This window comes from Gavia stellata, chromosome 6 (assembly GCF_030936135.1).
Source record: "Gavia stellata isolate bGavSte3 chromosome 6, bGavSte3.hap2, whole genome shotgun sequence".
NCBI lineage: Eukaryota > Metazoa > Chordata > Aves > Gaviiformes > Gaviidae > Gavia > Gavia stellata.
The window spans coordinates 18184438-18204204 of NC_082599.1; the positions used below are offsets into that span (position 1 = coordinate 18184438).

Sequence of the window (19767 nt, forward strand, 5' to 3'; positions counted from 1 at the left end):
TACCATCTGTTGCATTGATCTGATCTAGAAATCACAATGGGATTGTGGGTCTGTTGTCCACATTACAATCTTTTTATTTTTCTCCCCAAATTTATCTAGGATTGAAAAGAGTGTGGTCCATTGTCTTTACAAAATTGTCCAGATGCAACTGGGGAACAAATACACTCCTAAACTAAAAATTTCACAAATGAGAGGAAGATAAACTTGCCCTGTTAAGATACTATATATTACCTTGGCCAGGTTTTCTGTGGTTTTTGGGTCAGCATCTCACTTCTCTCGAAGTTTGAGGTTTAAGAAGTTACCGGGAAAAACATTCTACTATTCCTAGTCCAATGAATTAAAAGTTCATATGTTTGCACATGAACTACATTGACTCTTACCTCCTCTATAGTAGAATCCAATTACTGTGAATCGGAAAAGGAAAGCTAACAGAACGGGTCCATGTCTTGGGAGAGTTTTCAAGAGGGAATCAACAGTTGCCTAACAAAACCTTCTGGTTCACTCAGAAAATAATAGACTTATTCTTTTGTTTGGAAACTAATTTCAATTTCATAAAATACGGTGACAATTTAAACTCACTGTGTCTGGGTCATAACATATATGTAACTTCTGTCCCTGTGAAGGGTCAGGGTCAAGGTATTAATCTGCAACTCAAACTGTGCAACTTCTGTGCACGGTGTTAGTCCAATGTGAATGTTTTGGATTTTGTGATGCCTGTGATTATCCACTGACTTCAGTTATATTAATCTGTATGGTTTACATACTGCCAGGCTGTAGCCAAAGAATGCCAGAGATTCAGGAAATGGGGCAGGGAATTATTCCATAACTCAGTTATACTTGACCATAACTCATCTCTTAACAAGTTGCAGCTTGTATGTTTTATAAACTAAAATGAAAAATTGGAACTAGTATTTAAACCAAAACAAAACTGAGTGTTTAGAGGTTCACTAGCATAGAAAAATTGCCTTGCTGAAGCATATTATACATATTATACTGCAATAATCAGTGTTTCATTAAGCTTTATCAAAATCTATTTAAATTTTGAAGTATTTTCCAGCAGAAAATTACAAAATAGTCTGTGATTTGAGAGAGTCAAGTTCAACAGAAAATCAAAAAGTCACAAAGGTGTAAATGAAGAATTCTGTTTTATACTTTACTACTTATTTTGGATTTTTTTTTTTTTTTTATAAAAATGGCAATATTTTAATAATATTTTGGGCCAGGATTCCACTTAAACAATGGCTTTGTTCTAGGAGTTTTTAATTCCCTTAATGAATTTTAATTAAATAATTTCTGGTATAACAATAAAGGTTTCTATAATGTGACCTACTTTCTTTTGGGTATCACATAAAACTATTTTGTTTGTTCAGTATTTTCTAAAAATATATTGACCTGGTATGTTTGGTCCTAATTTTTTCAAGTATATTGTAACTGCCATTCAGATTATACATACTCATAATAAAAAGTAGGATATTATTATACATAAGAATGACAAAACTGACCACAAACAGCATTTTCTTTCCTGTTATTCAGTCATAGGCATACTATCACAGACATGCACATTAAGGTATCTATCCAGGACTTCATACAGTAAAAAAAATGAACTTTTACTATGGCAAAATAAATTTCAGCCATAGGTCTAAACAGAAAAAAAAATCCTTGACATTGCCATGCAAAGTAAAATGATATTTCGTCTCCTGGTTGCATTCAGTCATATTCACTCTAAACCCAAATACAAATTAAATAAATTAATTAAAAAAATCCAGATAGGTACAATATTTATGGAGATGTTTGTGAGACAAAAGCTATATAATTTTCATTTTATTTAATCTTGCTTTCTCTCAGGAAACTGAAATGCACTATAACTTTACTGTAACGTCTGTATTTTTCCATGCATGTATGTGCATTTTAGTACAAATTGGGCAACACGTTTGAAATCATCTTTATGGTCTTGTTAGTACTTTTATTACTTGTACTCCAATAATGCCTTTAGGTTTCAGTTGAAAGTGGGGAACAAAGATACTGGGAAAAGGTATTTGGCCAGTAGCAGGCAGGAATTTTGTCAAAGGACTCAAGGACCACTGGTATCCTGAGTCCAGGTATGGTGCCTTTCTCATAACAGCATCCTTTCTGTAGTGTCAACTGTGACAATATTAAACTCTGATACAGGTCTCTACTGTAGGAAGATCAGTCAAAGTGACATAATTATGCCACATATGATGTCAGAAGGTTCAAGCAAAAGGAACAGGGTAATGCATGCCATAAAGTGGACTATACCAGGTTAGATATTCCATAGGTCTCCTGTACAGTTCCTGTACAGTCTCAGCTATCTGAAAAGCTAATGTTTCTGCCTGCTGGCAGATCATCTGCAAAAGATTTAATGGTGTTTTTAATGTTGTTTTTAATGGTATTTAATGGTGTAGATGACTCTAGAGGAAATTTTGTATCTTTCTTTCCTAGCCTACTGAACTGAGATCATAATTTCAAAATCTAAAGCTTTGTATTCACTAGGAAAGGATTTAATTAAGATGGGACATGTGATATGGAAATCTTAAGCCTGTATTTTTTACTATCTTATTATCTATTTTTTATCATCTTTTTTTAAAGAAGAGAGGGAAATATCTGATCAAAAACATTTAATATTTACAAAATTTCATGGTCATAAAATTTCACAAAAAATAAATAATAGAAAATAGGGCTAGAGCAGAATTCAGGAGGTCATTTACTCCATCTGCTTGCCTCCAAAACAGCATCAATTCTTTTTGTGTCTTCTGGACATATATTTCTTTAACTCTTCTTTCCTGTGATGGAGATTTCATAACTGCTGTAAGCAATATATTCCAAAATTTAAATATTCTTGCCATTAAAATGTTTTTCGAATACCTAGCATAAATTAGCCCTGATGTAATTTAATCCCATTATTTCTTGTCTTACCCATAATGGACCTGGAGAACAGATGAATGTCTTTATAGCTGTTCTTTAAACCACCTTCTTATTCTTTTCATCTCTAGAGTAAACAGCTCTAATTCCTTCAGTTTTTCTGTGTAGATCGTACTTTTGAGATATTTTGCTATGCTTCTCTGGTTTTCATCAAGTTGGTCAGTATCTTTTTTGAGTATGATACCTAGAATGGATGTAGTACTTAAACTGTGGTTTTATCAGTGCCAAACTGAAGAAGGATGATTTCTTGTATCTTACAGGTTACAAATCTGGTTATAAGCCTCTCTGTAAAGTTTGCTTTTTTTTCTGACAACATTATGATATTGATAGACAGTATCTATGTTGTGTTCCATTGTTAACACCAGATTTTTTTTCTGCAGTTCTGCAAATTAATGCCTTTGGCATCAGCCGATTCTGTGAGTACCATAGGGCAGATTCCATGAAGCTCAGATAGTATGAAAACATCTAAGTTATCTATGTCCTTAGCATAAGCAAAGTGTTTACTATGTCATCATTGACTTTAAGTATACATTGCTAGAGCATAGTAAAGACTAATGCATAAAAAAGACCCATTAATGCTTTTAGCCTTCTTGGTTGCATTTGTTGAAAGCTTGCTGTTGACTAACAGTTTTCTTCCTCTTGATTATTACGGAAGTATCACACAAAATGATGGTTTCAACTTGTGTGCCCCTTGGTAGTTGTATTTTGGTTTGTGTCCGTATATGCTTGTATTATTCTTTTATTTTCATTCTTAATTGCTTGATCTTTTTCTCACTCTCTGCATGCGTCCTGAGTTTCAGCCAGCTGAAGAGTTCATGATTTTTCCTGATTAATCTCTTTCTACATTTCCTGTTCTTCACCCTCAAAGAGATTCTTGCTTTTGTACTCTTTATGTAATTTTTTAAGGCACTGATGACTCTTCTAAACTTCCTCTTTCCTTCTCATTACATCATGCCTTTTGGTTTCCTGAATTTACATAACAACAATGGATGAATTTCTGACCTCCTACTAGCTTTTATTTATTTGCTATTTGATACAATGCCTTTTAAAAACATTATTGTACCTGTGCAACATCCTGGGCAACCAGCCTTCAAACTGCCCTGACTTATATTTGGAATCAAGATTATTTCAGCTGCTTTAATGGCTGCAAAATAAGCACAAAGCCATCTTTGCCAGTTCTTTTCATTGTAAAATTCATTTAACAAACTTGCAGAGAGAAAAGTGAAATGCTTAAGAGTATTAAAATGCATCCCAGTAGCTAATTTTGTTTTTTCCCCCCACTGGAACTCTCCTGTGGCTTAAGAAGCCCTAGGATGACCTTAAATACTAATTTTAACAAACATTAGCACCAGCAACTAAGTAGGTAGCTATTTTCTACCATTTTCTATTGTTGAGAAGCCACCATAACTTGAGATTTTTGAGTAGTGGGGTGGGGGAGAGGCTTGCTGTATTTGAATGTGTTTCTGCCGGAAGGTGTCAGAAGGTACTTGAATACTTCAGAAGCAGTGTCCATCATTCCATGAGATCCTAAGGAAGAATTTCTGAAGGCGTGAGGATTTTTAAATCGAGAAAGATAGGACATTAAACAAGCCAGTGAAAAGGGGGCCTGGATGCAGCCAAAAGTTTATGCATCTTGCATCTTGCTGTGCATTCAGAATGGACTAATCAATGCGTACAGTCATATTTGGAGAAACATCACCAAATAAGGATGTTTCTAGTATACTGGTGACTAAACCTAGCACTGTTCAACAGTTTTGTCAGAGTTCTGGATGTGAATATGAAGTCACTCTTGAAAACCAGAAATGGCGAGGTATGTGGAATAATAGGACAGGCTCTCAAAGGCAGATCTGAATTGCTTGGCAGGGTGTCTCCATTCAGATCAAATGTGCTTCATGATGCCCAGGTGCAAAACTAAGTAGATGAGAACACAAAATTCAGAACATGCCTGTACAGTGGGGGACTGTCTTCTGGAAACAGTTACCCTAAAAACATTAGAAGTTAGCATGCAAGCAACTGAACAGTTGCTCAGTACTTCTGTGGCAAAGACAATGAATGCTCTTTTTCATAATCAGGAGCAGTGAGTAGGCTTAGGGAAGTAAGGTTACCTTGTTATACAGCGCTGGTAAGATTGATTTTGGAAGCAGTGAGTCTTGTTCTGGTGTCCAGAATTTCAAAATGTATTGGAAAAAAAGAGGTGAAGTCAGGCAAGATTATTATTTTAACAGTAAAGATGATTAGTCTTTAGAATTCCAATTTCTTGACATCTTTAAAACAAGACCGAAGTCATGCCCCAGACAGACGCAAAGTATATGTTAGTCAAATGCTAGTTACTTTGTGGTACACAAAAATAAATGGATGAAAACTCAATGACTTGTATTAAGAAGGCAGTCAATCTAGCTGGGCTAATATTCCTTTTTACATTAAATCTTAATTTACATTTTTAAGAATGAAAAGATAATTCAGCAAGCTTTTTGTGACACCTCTGTAGCTTTCACCATTCCTGAAATGCCCTTTTCAGTTGTGGAAAGAATATAAAGGCAGGCTCCACACCCTGCCCTAGTGTAATGGAGAAATTTTACGGGGAAGGACTCATAGAGATCTGTTTCTTTTCTTCCTCCCATCACAGAACGTGAGGTTGGACTCACAGATACCAAATTTATATACAGTCGTATCATCATCTAAACCAGCTGCCTTTGTATACATACATTAAAAGTTTTAACCAGATTTATCTGTGCATTATTGTATTATAAAAGTGGTCTGTTAAACACCTCAAAAATAAAAGCAAAAGAAAGACAAGCTTTGCTAGACATTCTTTATGGTTCTGTAATTCTCAGTTGTGAGCTCTCAGTATCATAATAGAGACATTACACATAAATTGCACAGAAGATGTTTTACTGATAGTGTAGCAGTGGTACTGTTTTATTTTCATTTAATTTGTGGATATATACGTTATACCACCATATAGGAAGAGAGGCACATTTTGAACTAAATCTGTGTTTAATTTCAAGCCTTAAAATTGATTGTTCATCTGCCAGTAGAGTTTATTTTGCATCCAACATATCAGATTTCAAATGGTGTAACAACATGATGCAGATTTTATGTCAACTTAATGGAGAGGTAACTATTTCCATGCATGTTAAAATCTATGCTGTAAGTACTGCAAGACTTACTGTAATGATAACTTCAAGAAACAAAAAATAATTGTTGAAACCATCAGTAATATTTCTTACTTTGTAGAACTGATGCTTCAGCACATATGAAAAATATTTTATTGTGGTTTTACTTTAAAAACAGTTCAAGTGGCTTGTGCGCTTTTGAAGCCAAAAAATAAAATGCATATATATTTTTATATACAGTTCTATTTTTATTTAATATAAGAGATTTAAAAGTTGTTTATTTTTTAAAAACTCGGCCATATTAAATGTCATATGCCAACCATTATATGTGTAAGATAAGTGAATTATTAATTACTATGTTATGTATAAATGTAGTTTCACTGTAGGAGAAGCACTCCTCAAAAGAAGGGACATCGCTTGTCAGTTTAGCAATATACTTCTTACATTTATGTAAAATAATAGAAAAGGCAAGTTTTCTCTTTAAACACCTGTTGCAAACTTTTTATAATATAAAGCAAAGTAAATCTCAAAGTCTAAGCTATATGAAAAGACCACAGACTTCGTAAAATGACAGCTGTTGGTCCTTTTGAGCTACAGAATATTCTATATAGTTTTGGAATCATATCTTACAGATTTTTTAAAAAATCACTTAGACTTTGATATGTGTGGGTAAACTGACTTCTCTAGGAAAACATTTGAGAAATCGCGATAATATTTTATTCCTTAGGACATATTTTAAAAAATAGATCAAATTATGTTCTTAAAGCTAGATGCATTTCATTTTCTTCTGAAATCAAGATAATAATGATGATTAAAAAAAGGTTACATGAAAAGTTGTAGGAATCTTCCTTTAGGACACTATATGTTACAGATGTTAAAAAATTACTTTTATATTTAAACAACTTTCTGTGGGGAAATTCTGTGGATATCTATTGTTAGAAGAAATTTAAGTAAAAATAAGCTATGAAGCTCCATCCACATACGCTTCATTGATCAGTGTTTTGTCTGATGTAAGTTACTGATCTGAAACTTTATCAAGTATTTTTCTCACATTCATTTTGGATGTATTTTCTCACTTGTGATTCTCTATTACATTTTTGCTATATCTGTTGAAGAGCATGTTAAATTTAAAGACTTTTTTCTGTATTTGTCTTACTGTTTCTGTTTATGTTTAAGACATATGCTGCAAAGTGCTATGTTTTTGTTAGATCTATTTGTTTCTTATTAGCAAACATTACTCAGTTTTTCAATATTCTGTATTTCAGTATGATGTGCACAGTTGAGCAAAATATTTTCCTCTGGAAAGGGTTGGCTCGAAGTCCTTTACAGTTTCAAAAGTGTAATTTGAAAGAGACAGGCTTGGGCAGCACAGTTCAGATCTGGATGGGAGCCAGATCTTCCCTGGAACTCAGAGGCACGTGGGGGGTGGATACTGTAGTTTGATTTACTAGGTGCTCTAAGTTGTAACTTCCATGTTAGCACTAGTTGGCATTGCTCATGCACTCCAGCTTCTGTTGCAGCTACATGGTGGCTCAGCCCTTTCTGTGCAGCTGGATTCATACCTGATTTGATTAATAGTAAATCTATATTATAGGTTCAAAAGAATCCATTGTTATCATATGGTTTAACTTTCTGCATACCACAGAGTGTATTCTTTGATCTTTTTCTTGCTTTTAGTCTAGTAGCTGTGACTGAAATAGAGCTTATCTTTTACAAAAACATCCAATCTTGAAAAATTTCCACTGCTGGAAAACTTATCATCACTCTAAGTAATTTCTTCCAAAGGATAATTAACCACACAATGGAAAACTTGCACTTTACTCCTCATCTAAATTTTAGTACCTTTACCTTTGAATCATCAAACCTCTGTGCTAGACTGTAGAGCTCTCTGTGATCACATTCCTCTTCCTCATAGATTTATTTATTCGCTATGAATAAATCATACCTTAATTTACTTTTTAATAAACTGAATAGTTCTTCTCATGTCTGTTTTAATGCAACTATTTTCCAGGCTTACAGTCATCTTTATTTTTCTTCTCTGAATCATCTCCATATTTTCACTTTCCTTCTAGAACTGTAAAAAGGAAAATTAGACACAGAATTTCAGTATTAGTTGCACAAGTGCCTAAAAGGAGATAGTACCTATGTTCCTATTCAGTACTTTCACTTATACATCCCAAAATTCATCCTTTTAATCAAATGTTACACTGTAATCTCAAATTCATATTCAACATCCCAAGACTTTTTATATACTCTGGTTTGCAGGATAGAACTCATACATTGAGCTATATCCTGTTTTCATTATTTGTAAGTGTATGACCTTAAATTTAGACATAAAAGAAACTGTACTGGGCAGATCAAAAGGCAATGTATCCCAATATCCTGACTGCAACAGGAGGGGAGACGTGATAATCAGGATGGAAGTCTTCCATGTTAAAGCTCATCTTTTGCACTCGAGATGTCCTGACCTCTGATTTCCACAAATGTGGGAAACTTGACTGCGTAACTTACAGTAGTGTGAAACTTTGTTCATATTCTACCATGCAGAAGAAATCCAGGACCATAAATGAATGCCCAGGGTGAAGTAAGGACAGGGCAAACACAGAGCTTTCTAATACTCTCCAAGCGCCCACTTGTTTTTAGCTCAGGGAGTTGAAAATTGAATGAGATATTTATGTTTTTACTGACCTTCAGTGAAATCTTTTAGCTTTAACAGAATCCTTTCACAACTAGTTCCACTAGTCTGTTGCCTTATTTGAAGAACCAGCTCCCTTTATTTCTTTTTAACCTGAATCCTATTATACCTCATTATTAAAAGAGACTATATCTGTATTAGAAGAAACATTGGACAGTCAATCCCTATCTATCCCACTCAGTGCCACCCCTAACATTGTAGACCTCTATCATATCCCTTCAGGCATCCCTCTTCTAGACTGAAAAAAACCTTGAATTATCTTTCCTGCTTTTCTCTAAAACTTTTCCAGTGCTATGGTAACCTTCCTGAAACTGAGGCTGCAGAACTGCATGAAGTTTTTAAGGTGAACGTGAACCATGTATTTATACAGTGGTATAGTGACATTCTCTGTTCACTGCTTTTTTCCCAATCAGTCCTAATATTCCATTTGTTTTTTGATTGCCATCTACCCTAACCCCAAGATATAATTTCTGATTTTTAATGGTCAGCTGAAAACCTATCATTTAATTTATGGAGTTAGGTTTGTTCTTTCTGATGTGCATCACTTCTCATTTTCTCATTTGCTATTTTATTGTCTTAGTAAGTTCTTTAGCAGTTTGTCACAACTGACCCTGAATCATAATATCATCAACAAACTTGGTCACATAACTAGTCCTTCCATTTTTCAGGGTGGTTATGAGTATGTTGAATTGCACAACTTCAACACAGATCCGTGGAACTCCACTAAATCACATCCTTTTATTGAACTCGCTATTTGGTCTTATCCGCAGTTTCCTATCCTTTACTCATTATTTTCAATCTATGCAATGACCTTTCCTCTTATAATATAGTGGCTTAGTTTTTTTGAAAGGTGTCATTTGACTTTTTGTCAAAATCCTTATGGTCCAGTTAGACATATCAACTAGATCACCATTGCTGCAAGCTTGGTAAGTTTTGTAAGGTAGGACTTCTGTTAACAGATCCAGGGTGACTCTAAGTATATCATATTGTTGCAAGAATATCATATTTAGACAGGTGTCTGCTAATTCTGTTCTTTATTACAGTCTACCAATTTGTCCAGCACAGATATTTGGCTAAAAGGCCTTGGATAATCCTTGAACTCTTTTCAAAGTTGACATCACATTTGTTGTTTCCCAGTACATTGGTAACAGGGCAGTTTGAAGCAGGAGGATACATGCCACTTCCACTGAATCAAATATTTTACCCTGTTTCCTTTTTAAGTCAGTTGAATACTGTCTACTAATGGCCATTTGTTATTGTTCACAATGTCAGGGGTTTTTTATAAAAACTTTCTACAGTGAATTCAGTTTCAGGAAAATCCTCTGAAATGTCCTCCACAATGGAAGATTCCAGCTGGAATCTCTTCGGTTTCTTCCAGAGTGAACACCAATGCAAAGAATGCAGATAGCTTCTTCGAAATGTCTGTACTTCACTGTGTGTTCTTTTGCTATCTGCAAACACTCATACAAAACTCACAATACTCAACTGCCTAATTTACTAGTCCATTCACAGCAAGCCATATCAGTAATTTGTCACCTGTGCTATTTACTCTCACTTCAGTCTATATGCCGTTTGCAGACTTTATCAATAATTCAATTTCTTACTACGTCTGCATTATTTAACGCCATAGGATCAAAATAATCTAACAAGTTTCTTCTTTAGTAGTAGTTTTACTAGTACTAGTAGAAGAGATTAAGTTTTATATTAAATGCGGTTTACACATTTGTTAATTATTTGCTTTATTTTAGGGAGGTAATCCAACAGCTACTGTAATCGCATTGTGTTCAATGAGAGATTTCAATCTGGCTCAAGAAACTTGTCAACTGGCTATCAGAGACATTGGATGTCTTGAAGTGTTAATTAATTTACTTGATACAGAAGAAATTAAATGTCAGGTAAGTAGCTTTGTCAAATAGAGCAATGAATAAGCCTTTTCTATTAGAATATTTTTAAATTTATTCATATTTATTATATTTCTATAGTATAAAGAAAATTAATTTCTTTTTCTTATTTCTGTATTTTCTTGATTTCAAGGATCTTTAGAAAAAAAATAAATTTCTTTGACTTTCAGTTTCCTTCTTTTCTTCTGATTAAATTTAAAAGATAAAATGTTCTGGATAACCCAGCATTTTAAAGAATTTTTCTGTTTATGTACACTTAAATAATGTTTAATTTCTGTTATCTTCCATTATTTAGATTGGTTCATTAAAAATCCTGAAGGAAATTAGTCAAAATACACTGATCAGACATGCTATTGCAGATCTTGGGGGCTTACAAATCATGGTGAAAATACTGGACTCTCCAGATAAAGATCTAAAATGTTTGGCAGCTGAAACAATTGCTAATGTTGCTCGATTTAAACGAGCACGAAGGACAGTAAGGCAGCATGGAGGAATAAAGAGATTGGTAAGCAGGCATTAAAATTTGTACCCTTGTCATATGCATATTTTTGTCAAAAAAGTATGTCATATGTTGTATACCTGATTCTTGTGGTAGTGTTTGGCATCATTAAAAGGCAGTATAATATCAAACTTCCTTGTAGATCATAAAAAAAATGTTTTTTTTAGGTTGGGCTGTTGGAATGTATTTCAGTGGGATCAACCAGTCTAACACGATACCAAGCAGAAAACACTACTGAAATAGCACGTTGTGGGGCTTTGGCACTCTGGAGCTGCAGCAAAAGCATCAAAAATAAAGAAGCAATCCGTAAAGCTGGTGGCATTCCATTGTTAGCTAGATGGCTCAAATGCCCACATGCAAACATCTTAACCCCAGTAGTGGGGACACTACAAGAATGTGCCTCAGAGGTAAGTAAACACACATAGCTGTGTTATTTGTAATCATTAAAACTATTAGCTACTAAAAGGAAGTATTATATTTGACTGTCACTTAAACCAGGGCAGTTACCCCATCAGGAAGTAATGCTTTTTTTGCGAAGGTCATAGCTTGTAATGAAGTAAAGAACACATATTTTTTATTTAAAAAGCTAGGAGTAGTTTGTGAAAGAAAACATAGAAATTAAATCCTTAATCAGTTTCATTTTTTTCATCATACTTGACAAATTTGGCAACTCAAGATGCTATAGTCTGGTTCATCAGTTCTGGTTCATCATTTAAATTCTACAAAGCTAACCTGCAGATGTGGCCAAGAAGATCCAATGCAGTGTAGGGCAGTGTGGTTATAATGTCCTTGTGAATTGGGTAAGAGGGTGTCTGATCAATTGCAAAAAGAAGAAAGGAATATATGTGATTTTTCTACAGATTTCCTTGGCAGATTTCACAACTTTGAGTATATTCAGTTTTTAAATTTGAATACAAGTATTTTTTACCATTGCCAATAAAATGAGTGGTTATTTCTCCATTTGTGGAATCATATTTGAAATCAAGGTGCATTGCACTTAAGGTCAAAAATATATATAAGTTCTCTTGGTGAATTTGAGACACGGAAGGCATGATATTTCAAAAGATTTTACATTATAAAACACTTCGTATTTTCAAAATTAGCTTAATGAACTACACAGGCTTATGCATGCTCCACAAGACAGCGAACTGACAGATTTTATCTTCAGGAAGTCTATATTGAGAAGGTGAAGTTTTTGAGGGTTTCTTATCAGGCCAAATTTGGGAATAACACTAAATGCATCTCTTACACAGATGTTTCCCCTCTCTTAAATAATGGTTCCCTGTTACAATGCCTGTGCATTAAAATTTGGAAGAAAATATCACTAAAAAATTTTAATTCTAAGATGTTTTTCTAACCTTGTTCTAGGAATAGATCTGTTGTTTTGGCTGCTGGCTCTTGATGAAATGAGTGGGTATTTCTTGATCCCATTCTGAAGCATCTTTTTCTTCCTTGGCTCTGAGATGGGAATCTGGACACCTTTCAGAATATTCTGAATTCTGTTTAAGCCAGGTGGCTACAAAATAGGCACTGCAGCACCTAGTTTTACAGGTGATTTGAAGAGCACTGCAGAGCACTGCAGGCCAAGTGCAAGGTCCTGCACATGGGTCGGGGCAATCCCAAGCACAAATACAGGCTGGGTGGAGAATGGATTGAGAGCAGCCCTGAGGAGAAGGGCTTGGGGGTGTTGGTTGATAAGAAGCTCAACATGAGGCGGCAGTGCACACCTGCAGCCCCGAAAGCCAACCGTATCCTGGGCTGCATCAAAAAAAGCGTGATCAGCAGGTCAAGGGAGGTGATTCTCCCCCTCTACTCTGCTCTCATGAGACCCCACCTGGACCACTGCGTTCAGCTCTGGGCCCCCCAACATAAGAAGGACATGGACCTGTTGGAGCGAGTCCAGAGGAGGGCCACGAAGATGGTCAGAGGGCTGGAGCACCTCTCCTACGAAGACAGGCTGAGAGGGTTGGGGTTGTTCAGCCTGGAGAAGAGAAGGCTCCAGGGAGACCTTTTAGCAGCCTTCCAGTACCTGAAGGGGGCCTGCAAGAAAGCTGGAGAGGGACTTTTTGCAAGGCCATGTAATGATAGGACAGGAGGTAATGGCTTTAAACTGAAAGAGGGTAAATTTAGATTAGATGTAAGAAATAAATTCTTCACCATGAGGGTGGTGAGGCACCGGAACAGGTTGCCCAGAGAAGTTGTGGATGCCCCAACCCTGGAAGTGTTCAAGGACAGGTTGGACGGGGCTTTGAGCAACCTGGTCTAGTGGAAGGTGTCCCTGCCCATGGCAGGGAGTTTGGAACTAGATGATCTTTAAGGTCCCTTCCAACCCAAACCATTCTATGATTCTATGAATTTATGTATTTGATTAACTTCAAGAACATCAACAGTATTTTCGAGGCAATGCAGATGACTTGTGCTTAAAATAAAGTGCAAGGCTTCTCAATATCAAAGCCTAGAGTTGTAGCACTGTATTATTATTGTGACTAGTGTTATTAACAGTTAATATACAGGATTTAAAAGATGCAGTTTATCTTTTCAGCCAAGTTACAGACTTGCAATAAGGACAGAAGGAATGATTGAGAACATTGTGAAAAATCTGAGTAGTGAACACGAGGAGCTTCAGATGCATTGTGCAAGTGCCATATTTAAGGTAATTGTATTATTATAATCAGTAGACCAGGGCCAGGATTAGCCCTTTGTTTTCATGTTGTTGTCAGTTTTAATATTTCTTAGTTTTACTATTTCTCTGATGTGTAAGAAATTACTTTATAAAAATGTTGATAGTCTTTGGCTTAATTCTTACGAGAATATTTTAGCTGCATATTTAATATTGTAACTAAGTTCCTACTTGCTCTTCTTGTGTGCAAGCCCTAAATTGCACAGGTAACCAATGGAGAGAGGCAAGGCATACTGTGCAAAGAGCTGCTCTGTTTTTTTATGTTTGTTTGCCCACAAGGTGGACAATGTGACAGTATATGCACTGCTGCATATGCAGTAGCAGTTTACTGTCAAGCCCTCTTAGTGAGTTGTTAGCATATTCAGATACTTTAATAAAATATTTATGTTTTCTTCTGTATTAGTTTTTACTAGTTGCAACATAATACAACTAGCTTTTGAAGACATCATTTTACACGTTTTACATAATATATATATATATATTTAATTTTTTTTATAGTGTGCAGAAGATAAAGAAACACGTGACTTGGTTAGGCAGCATGGAGGTCTACAGCCACTCTCTGTTCTACTTGGTAACTCTGAAAACAAAAAACTTTTGGCAGCTGTGACAGGAGCAATCTGGAAATGTGCGATCAGTGGAGAAAATGTGTCAAAGTAACAATTTAATTTTATAAACATTTATAATATTATCATGTTTTGATTTTATGGGCCTCTATTGTTTTCAAAATTGTTATGATTCTTCAAAAACATACTTTATAATCAGTTGGGCTTTCAACTTAGGTTTTACAGTAATTAAAAAATTGCCACCTGACCTCGTCAGGGTACAGCGGAAACAGTGTTAAGTTCCTAGAATCTTAAGAGTCAATGGGGACAATTGGTGCCTCTAAAGAATAGTTAAGATACAGGACACTGAGTCAGGAGGTGCACTACCACATACTAAACGTTTGACACGTGGGCATATCTGGTATCCCCCCTCCTCTCTGTAGCTTACAAACCAGAACCACCGCTGCATGGTAGAGAGAGTAGTTAGCACACTTAGCTTTAACATTTTATGTCAGGAGAGACAGAGAGCAAATAATCTCATTCTAGGGTATATATCTAATACACATTATGTCCATCTACTTTAGAAATACACTGAAATCTAGGATAATTAACCTAGATGCCTCTCTCCTTGACTACAGAAGAGGCTCAGAAAAGTAGCTTAGTCTGGACACCCAGCTTCTAAATGAGTGGAATTAACTGATGGGAGTCCTACCATAGGTAAACCTACAACCTGTCAGTATCAGGGTTCTGAGTGATTATCTGACAATGTGACAGCAGGAGTTATCACCCTCCACCTTTCATGGAATAGCTTAATGATTGAGAATACTTGACCCCCTCTCTAAAATTAATTTATCAGATTCATGCACCTCACCTCAAAAAAAAAAAGCCTACTCCACTGGAGTATGTGCTAGGCTTCCTGCTGAAGTTATGCTGCTCTGTACAGAGGAATGTAAGATTCATAGGCTGGAAGGAGTATCAGTAAGAGGTAACCTCTTCCTGCAGCCCTAATTTTAGTGTGCTTTGCTGGACAAGCAGATATGATAGATAACTGCTGGATAAATATCAGAAAGAATTCCAGTAATAAGGGTTTACAGTCTGGCTTTTTATTGTCCTAAATGAGTTCCCAAACTGATGGTATACAGAGCCACGGTCTTTACATACTCTACTGCTGTCCTACTGCTTTTTGCGTTCTTGATTGCACAGTAACCTGGCTTTTCGTAAGGGTATATCCTTCTTTTCTGTGGGCTTTGGGTATCTGCACAGAGGCATCCTGGTTTGGAATCAATCAGTGATGAGATGGACTGAATGGCTCTCTCTACACTAGTAAACTAAACAGGGCTAAACCTTCAAGGGTTCAGGCACTATGTTATGATTATCCATACTGTTTAACTGCTAGAACAGTCCCTTACACAGTTTGGCCTGTGCCAGCAAGCGCTCTCCCAGACAATGCCCAGACACTCCTTGGGAACAGTGCAGGCAACAGATTGTTTCCATTAGGCAGAATGGGTGAGGCCACCCTGAACTGCGAGGATGAGAGATCTTAGCCATATGGATGCTATGTTGTGCTTCTTGTCCTCAGGGCTAGAGAATGAGCCATAGCCTGTTTTATTTATTAGTATAGCTGTAGCCAATAATTCTGTCCAAATGCAAACAGATTTTTGCTGGGCTAGCCACATATCTTTGGCAAGTGCTTGATGCTCCACGAAGGTTACTAGCCAGGCGCAGCTCCAGACTTGAGCTGAATTCATGTATTATGTAGTGCTGAGTCTGGAGCAGTAAACCCTACCCAAACTCAAGATGAGAGGGCACTACAGAACAAGAAGGGAGGATGATATGGAAACACGTAAGTAGATCTGGAGAGATGAGCTTGAGTCTGGCGTGAAGCTAGAACTAACAAACCCTGCTGGTTCCTGCAGGACCACTTCATTATCTTCGAACTACTCCACAGTATTTTCTACACCTGAAGTACATTGTTGAGACGTTATGCTGACTCAGCAATGAACTGATACAGGTACCTGGGCCTGACTAGCTCAGGTTCCAGTATGTGTGCAAGCAGCTGTACTGCTTCTGGACACAAGATGGCCCGAGCCAACAGTTCTGTCAGAGTGTAGCCTGCCCATCGCAGAGCCAGCTCATATCATTCCATCTGTGAAGCAGTTGATATGCAACACAGATTAAAATAGCCAGAGAAAATCAGGAGGTTTTTAAAATTGTTTGCTTGCTTTGTTGCTCTTTTTTTCATGCTGTTGGTGTTTTCTCTTGAAAAAACATTATAGGGATACTTCCAAATTATAGTGAACAAAAAGAGGAAGATTCCTCCTTAAGCAAAGGCTTGAATCATGAAAAATGAAAGTTTCTCATTTCTCAGTTACTTTAATTGTTATACTGATAAACCAGCTTGGAAAGATTAACTTTTATTGAAACAGTCCTAGTTCTGCCATCAAAATCTCAAAAATACTAATTTTTTTTGTATGAAAGAAAAGCCACAAGTGCAAGTCATTCCTGGAAAATGCAGAGTATTTGTAGCTCAGGTAGACATTTCCAAAAGCTCAGGGCCGTGGGGGAAGCACAAATGAGAACTCTGTACCCTCAGAGAAATTATCTCTTTAGGGGAAGAACTACATGTATTTACACAAAGGTAGAAATCAAAGCATAATTATTAGATAATGTACAGGGTAGATCTAGCTTGATATACCAAGTGGAATTGTCAAGGTGTATCATAGAAAATTTATGAAAGGAAGATACAGTATTGTTAAGTGTTAAGAATCTTCTAAGTTCTGAACAAAATTAACTTTGAAGACAATCCCAGTACTGAGGAGTAAAATTCTGTTCTGAAAGATAAACTTCTGAGGTTTAGCATGCATCTGTTTGTAGGATGGGACCTCCAGGATTTTTAAAAACATATTTTTGATTTTCAGTACCAAAAGTGCTATGAAGATTGAGGGAAGTATTAGTGTAGCAGTCAACTCAAATTTCTGTCAATTTATTACTTGATTTCAAAATGGAACCTAACATAGTACAATAGAAATGTACTAGAACTATACCTCCAACCTTAAGAAAATGCACTTACTAGGCCTGAACTAAGTACAGAACTGGTCAGGGCAAACCCTCTGAAGGCTAACATTTAGTGAAAAGTGTGGGTGATCCTTTGGTCCAGAGAAGTGGAAGATCAGATATACTACTACTCTAGCTATTGTTAATATGGCAGGAAAAAGTACTGGGCGTTAGGATGCCACAGTACTTGCCAGTCTTCCAGTATGTTTTCAGCTATTTATAGATGTTGCCACATGTCAAGTTTTAAAAAAAACTTTCAAACTACTCTACAGATTCCTAGATAGCTAAATTAGAGAAATGTATTTAAAAAGGTAGAGTAAGAAGTTATGCTGTATGGCACACTTTCAAGAACTGATTGAAGTGGTTTACCTGTGTTGTGATTTCTTCAACAAGATACTTTACATACAGAAATTGAATATTATACTTCAATTATAATTATACATTAATTATAAAGTTATAACAGTAACATACTGAAAATAACAACTTTGATTTTATTTCTACATTTTAGATTTCGGGAATATAAAGCCATAGAAGCTTTGGTAGGACTGCTCACTGACCAGCCTGAAGAAGTACTTGTAAATATCATCGGAGCACTGGGAGAATGTTGCCAAGAGCCGATAAATCGAACTATTATCCGTAAATGTGGTGGAATACCACCTCTAGTGAAGTTACTTACTGGAACTGATCGAGCACTACTTGTGAATGTCACCAAAGCAGTAGGAGCTTGTGCAACAGAACCCGAAAATATGATGTAAGCTATTAATAGTAATAGCATTTTAAATATTAAAAACCCCATTTTTTAGTAATTCTGGTACAAATATAGTCAAATCTAATCTGACTGAAAAGGATATTTTACTTCTTGTTTTCCACAGGGCTGTGTGGGTTAGTTACATCCTACTGTAAAATGTGTCATTAAGGAAGTATATAGAATGTAAAGCTTTTACATTTTGGGGAAAATCAGATAAACATTTAGTAAATTGATTTTTATTGAAGTTAAAATTCACATTTACAGAGCACCATTGTAAAATGCTGTATGATAGGTACCTGTTTTGCCTTCTCCTTTTACATCTGTTCTCAAATCATAAATAATAGCCTAAGTTAGAGAAAGTAATTCCAAAAGGAAATGTGCACATTTACTGTCATGAAAAATCATTTGAAAAATTTTAAAGTAGAGTATTATTTGTATTTTATCTGTTTTGTCCTTCTCCATCATTCCTTTAATGAACTCAGACTCTTTTTTGACCCTTTTCTCCCGTCTTATTCCTTTGCAAGACCAAAGAAAAAGACTGTCTTTTTACTGAGAGAGTTGCTGCTCTCTTTGATTTTGTGTTGTAGATTTGTACAGCTTACAAAGATCTTTGAGTTTTATGATTAAGTGTTCCAGTTAAATGTTGAGGTTAGCATTTACTGTGCTTACTGTTCCCTTACAGGGATATTTACCTCAAGATTCTCAACATGTTTCCCTCCATATACGTAAGAAAGGTCAGAAAGAGAGTTTTATTAAGCTCCTCCTGTTCTGATTTGCATAATTCACTTGATATTCATATAGCAGTGCAGGGAATTCTTTTCCTGAATAGGCCTTTTGTTTTCATGCTTTGGCTGTCACCCAGTGGCAAAAGGCTAGATGGTACACAACTGTAAACATGGGTTGTATGAACAGTTAGCCATGTAGCATAAAAGTATACATAAATGAAATCACTTTCATGATGTATCTTACTAAAAATCAACCTTTAGAGTAATGTATTAACCTAAGAGAATTAACATTGTAAATCAACTGAGAAATTTAGATGCCAATAAATATAAATTGACATTTATAAAACCTCAGACATACTCCAGTACTCAGGAATATCACTTGTAGTATATCCAGTATGGATAGCATCATACTGGAATGTGGTCAGTATAAACACCAAAAATAACACAAGTTGCTGCTAAAATTGTGATGAACAAAGTCCATCTTGTTTTTAAGAAGGAGAGACTACAGATTGTTTGGGACAAAATTTTATGGAGTTTGCAAGGAGTGGACAAAGGGGTCAAATGTCAAATTTTGTTCATACAAAAACAATTCTCTATTGAAGGTTCTCAACTTTTAAAATGTGTTTTAAAATATTTTAAAACATTAACAAGTAAGCAAGATCTTAGATCAAGAGTAGAATATACTTTTTACTACTACAAAAAACCCGTTACACACAAATTACTATTATTAGCAGGACTGTGACATGTACCTGATATATTGTGCTATTTAGACTTGTACTACTAGAAGAGATAATGCTGTCTTTTCCCAAGGTGTGTTTCATCCAGGTGTGGATAGGTTTGATACCAATCCAGCAAAATACTAATAAA

At 35.7% G+C, this 19767-nt stretch overlaps 1 protein-coding gene across 2 annotated transcripts in view; it reads left to right on the forward strand.

Moving 5' to 3' along the window:
• ODAD2 (outer dynein arm docking complex subunit 2) overlaps positions 1–19767 on the forward strand; it is a 91010-nt gene that overhangs the window by 21100 nt on the left and 50143 nt on the right. For both annotated transcript variants that reach the window (XM_059818991.1, XM_059818992.1), the window contains exons 10-15: positions 10500–10646; positions 10948–11157; positions 11319–11558; positions 13694–13804; positions 14330–14484; positions 17936–18178. In XM_059818991.1, coding sequence (XP_059674974.1) covers positions 10500–10646; positions 10948–11157; positions 11319–11558; positions 13694–13804; positions 14330–14484; positions 17936–18178 — 1106 coding nt within the window. The remainder of the gene's footprint in view (positions 1–10499; positions 10647–10947; positions 11158–11318; positions 11559–13693; positions 13805–14329; positions 14485–17935; positions 18179–19767) is intronic.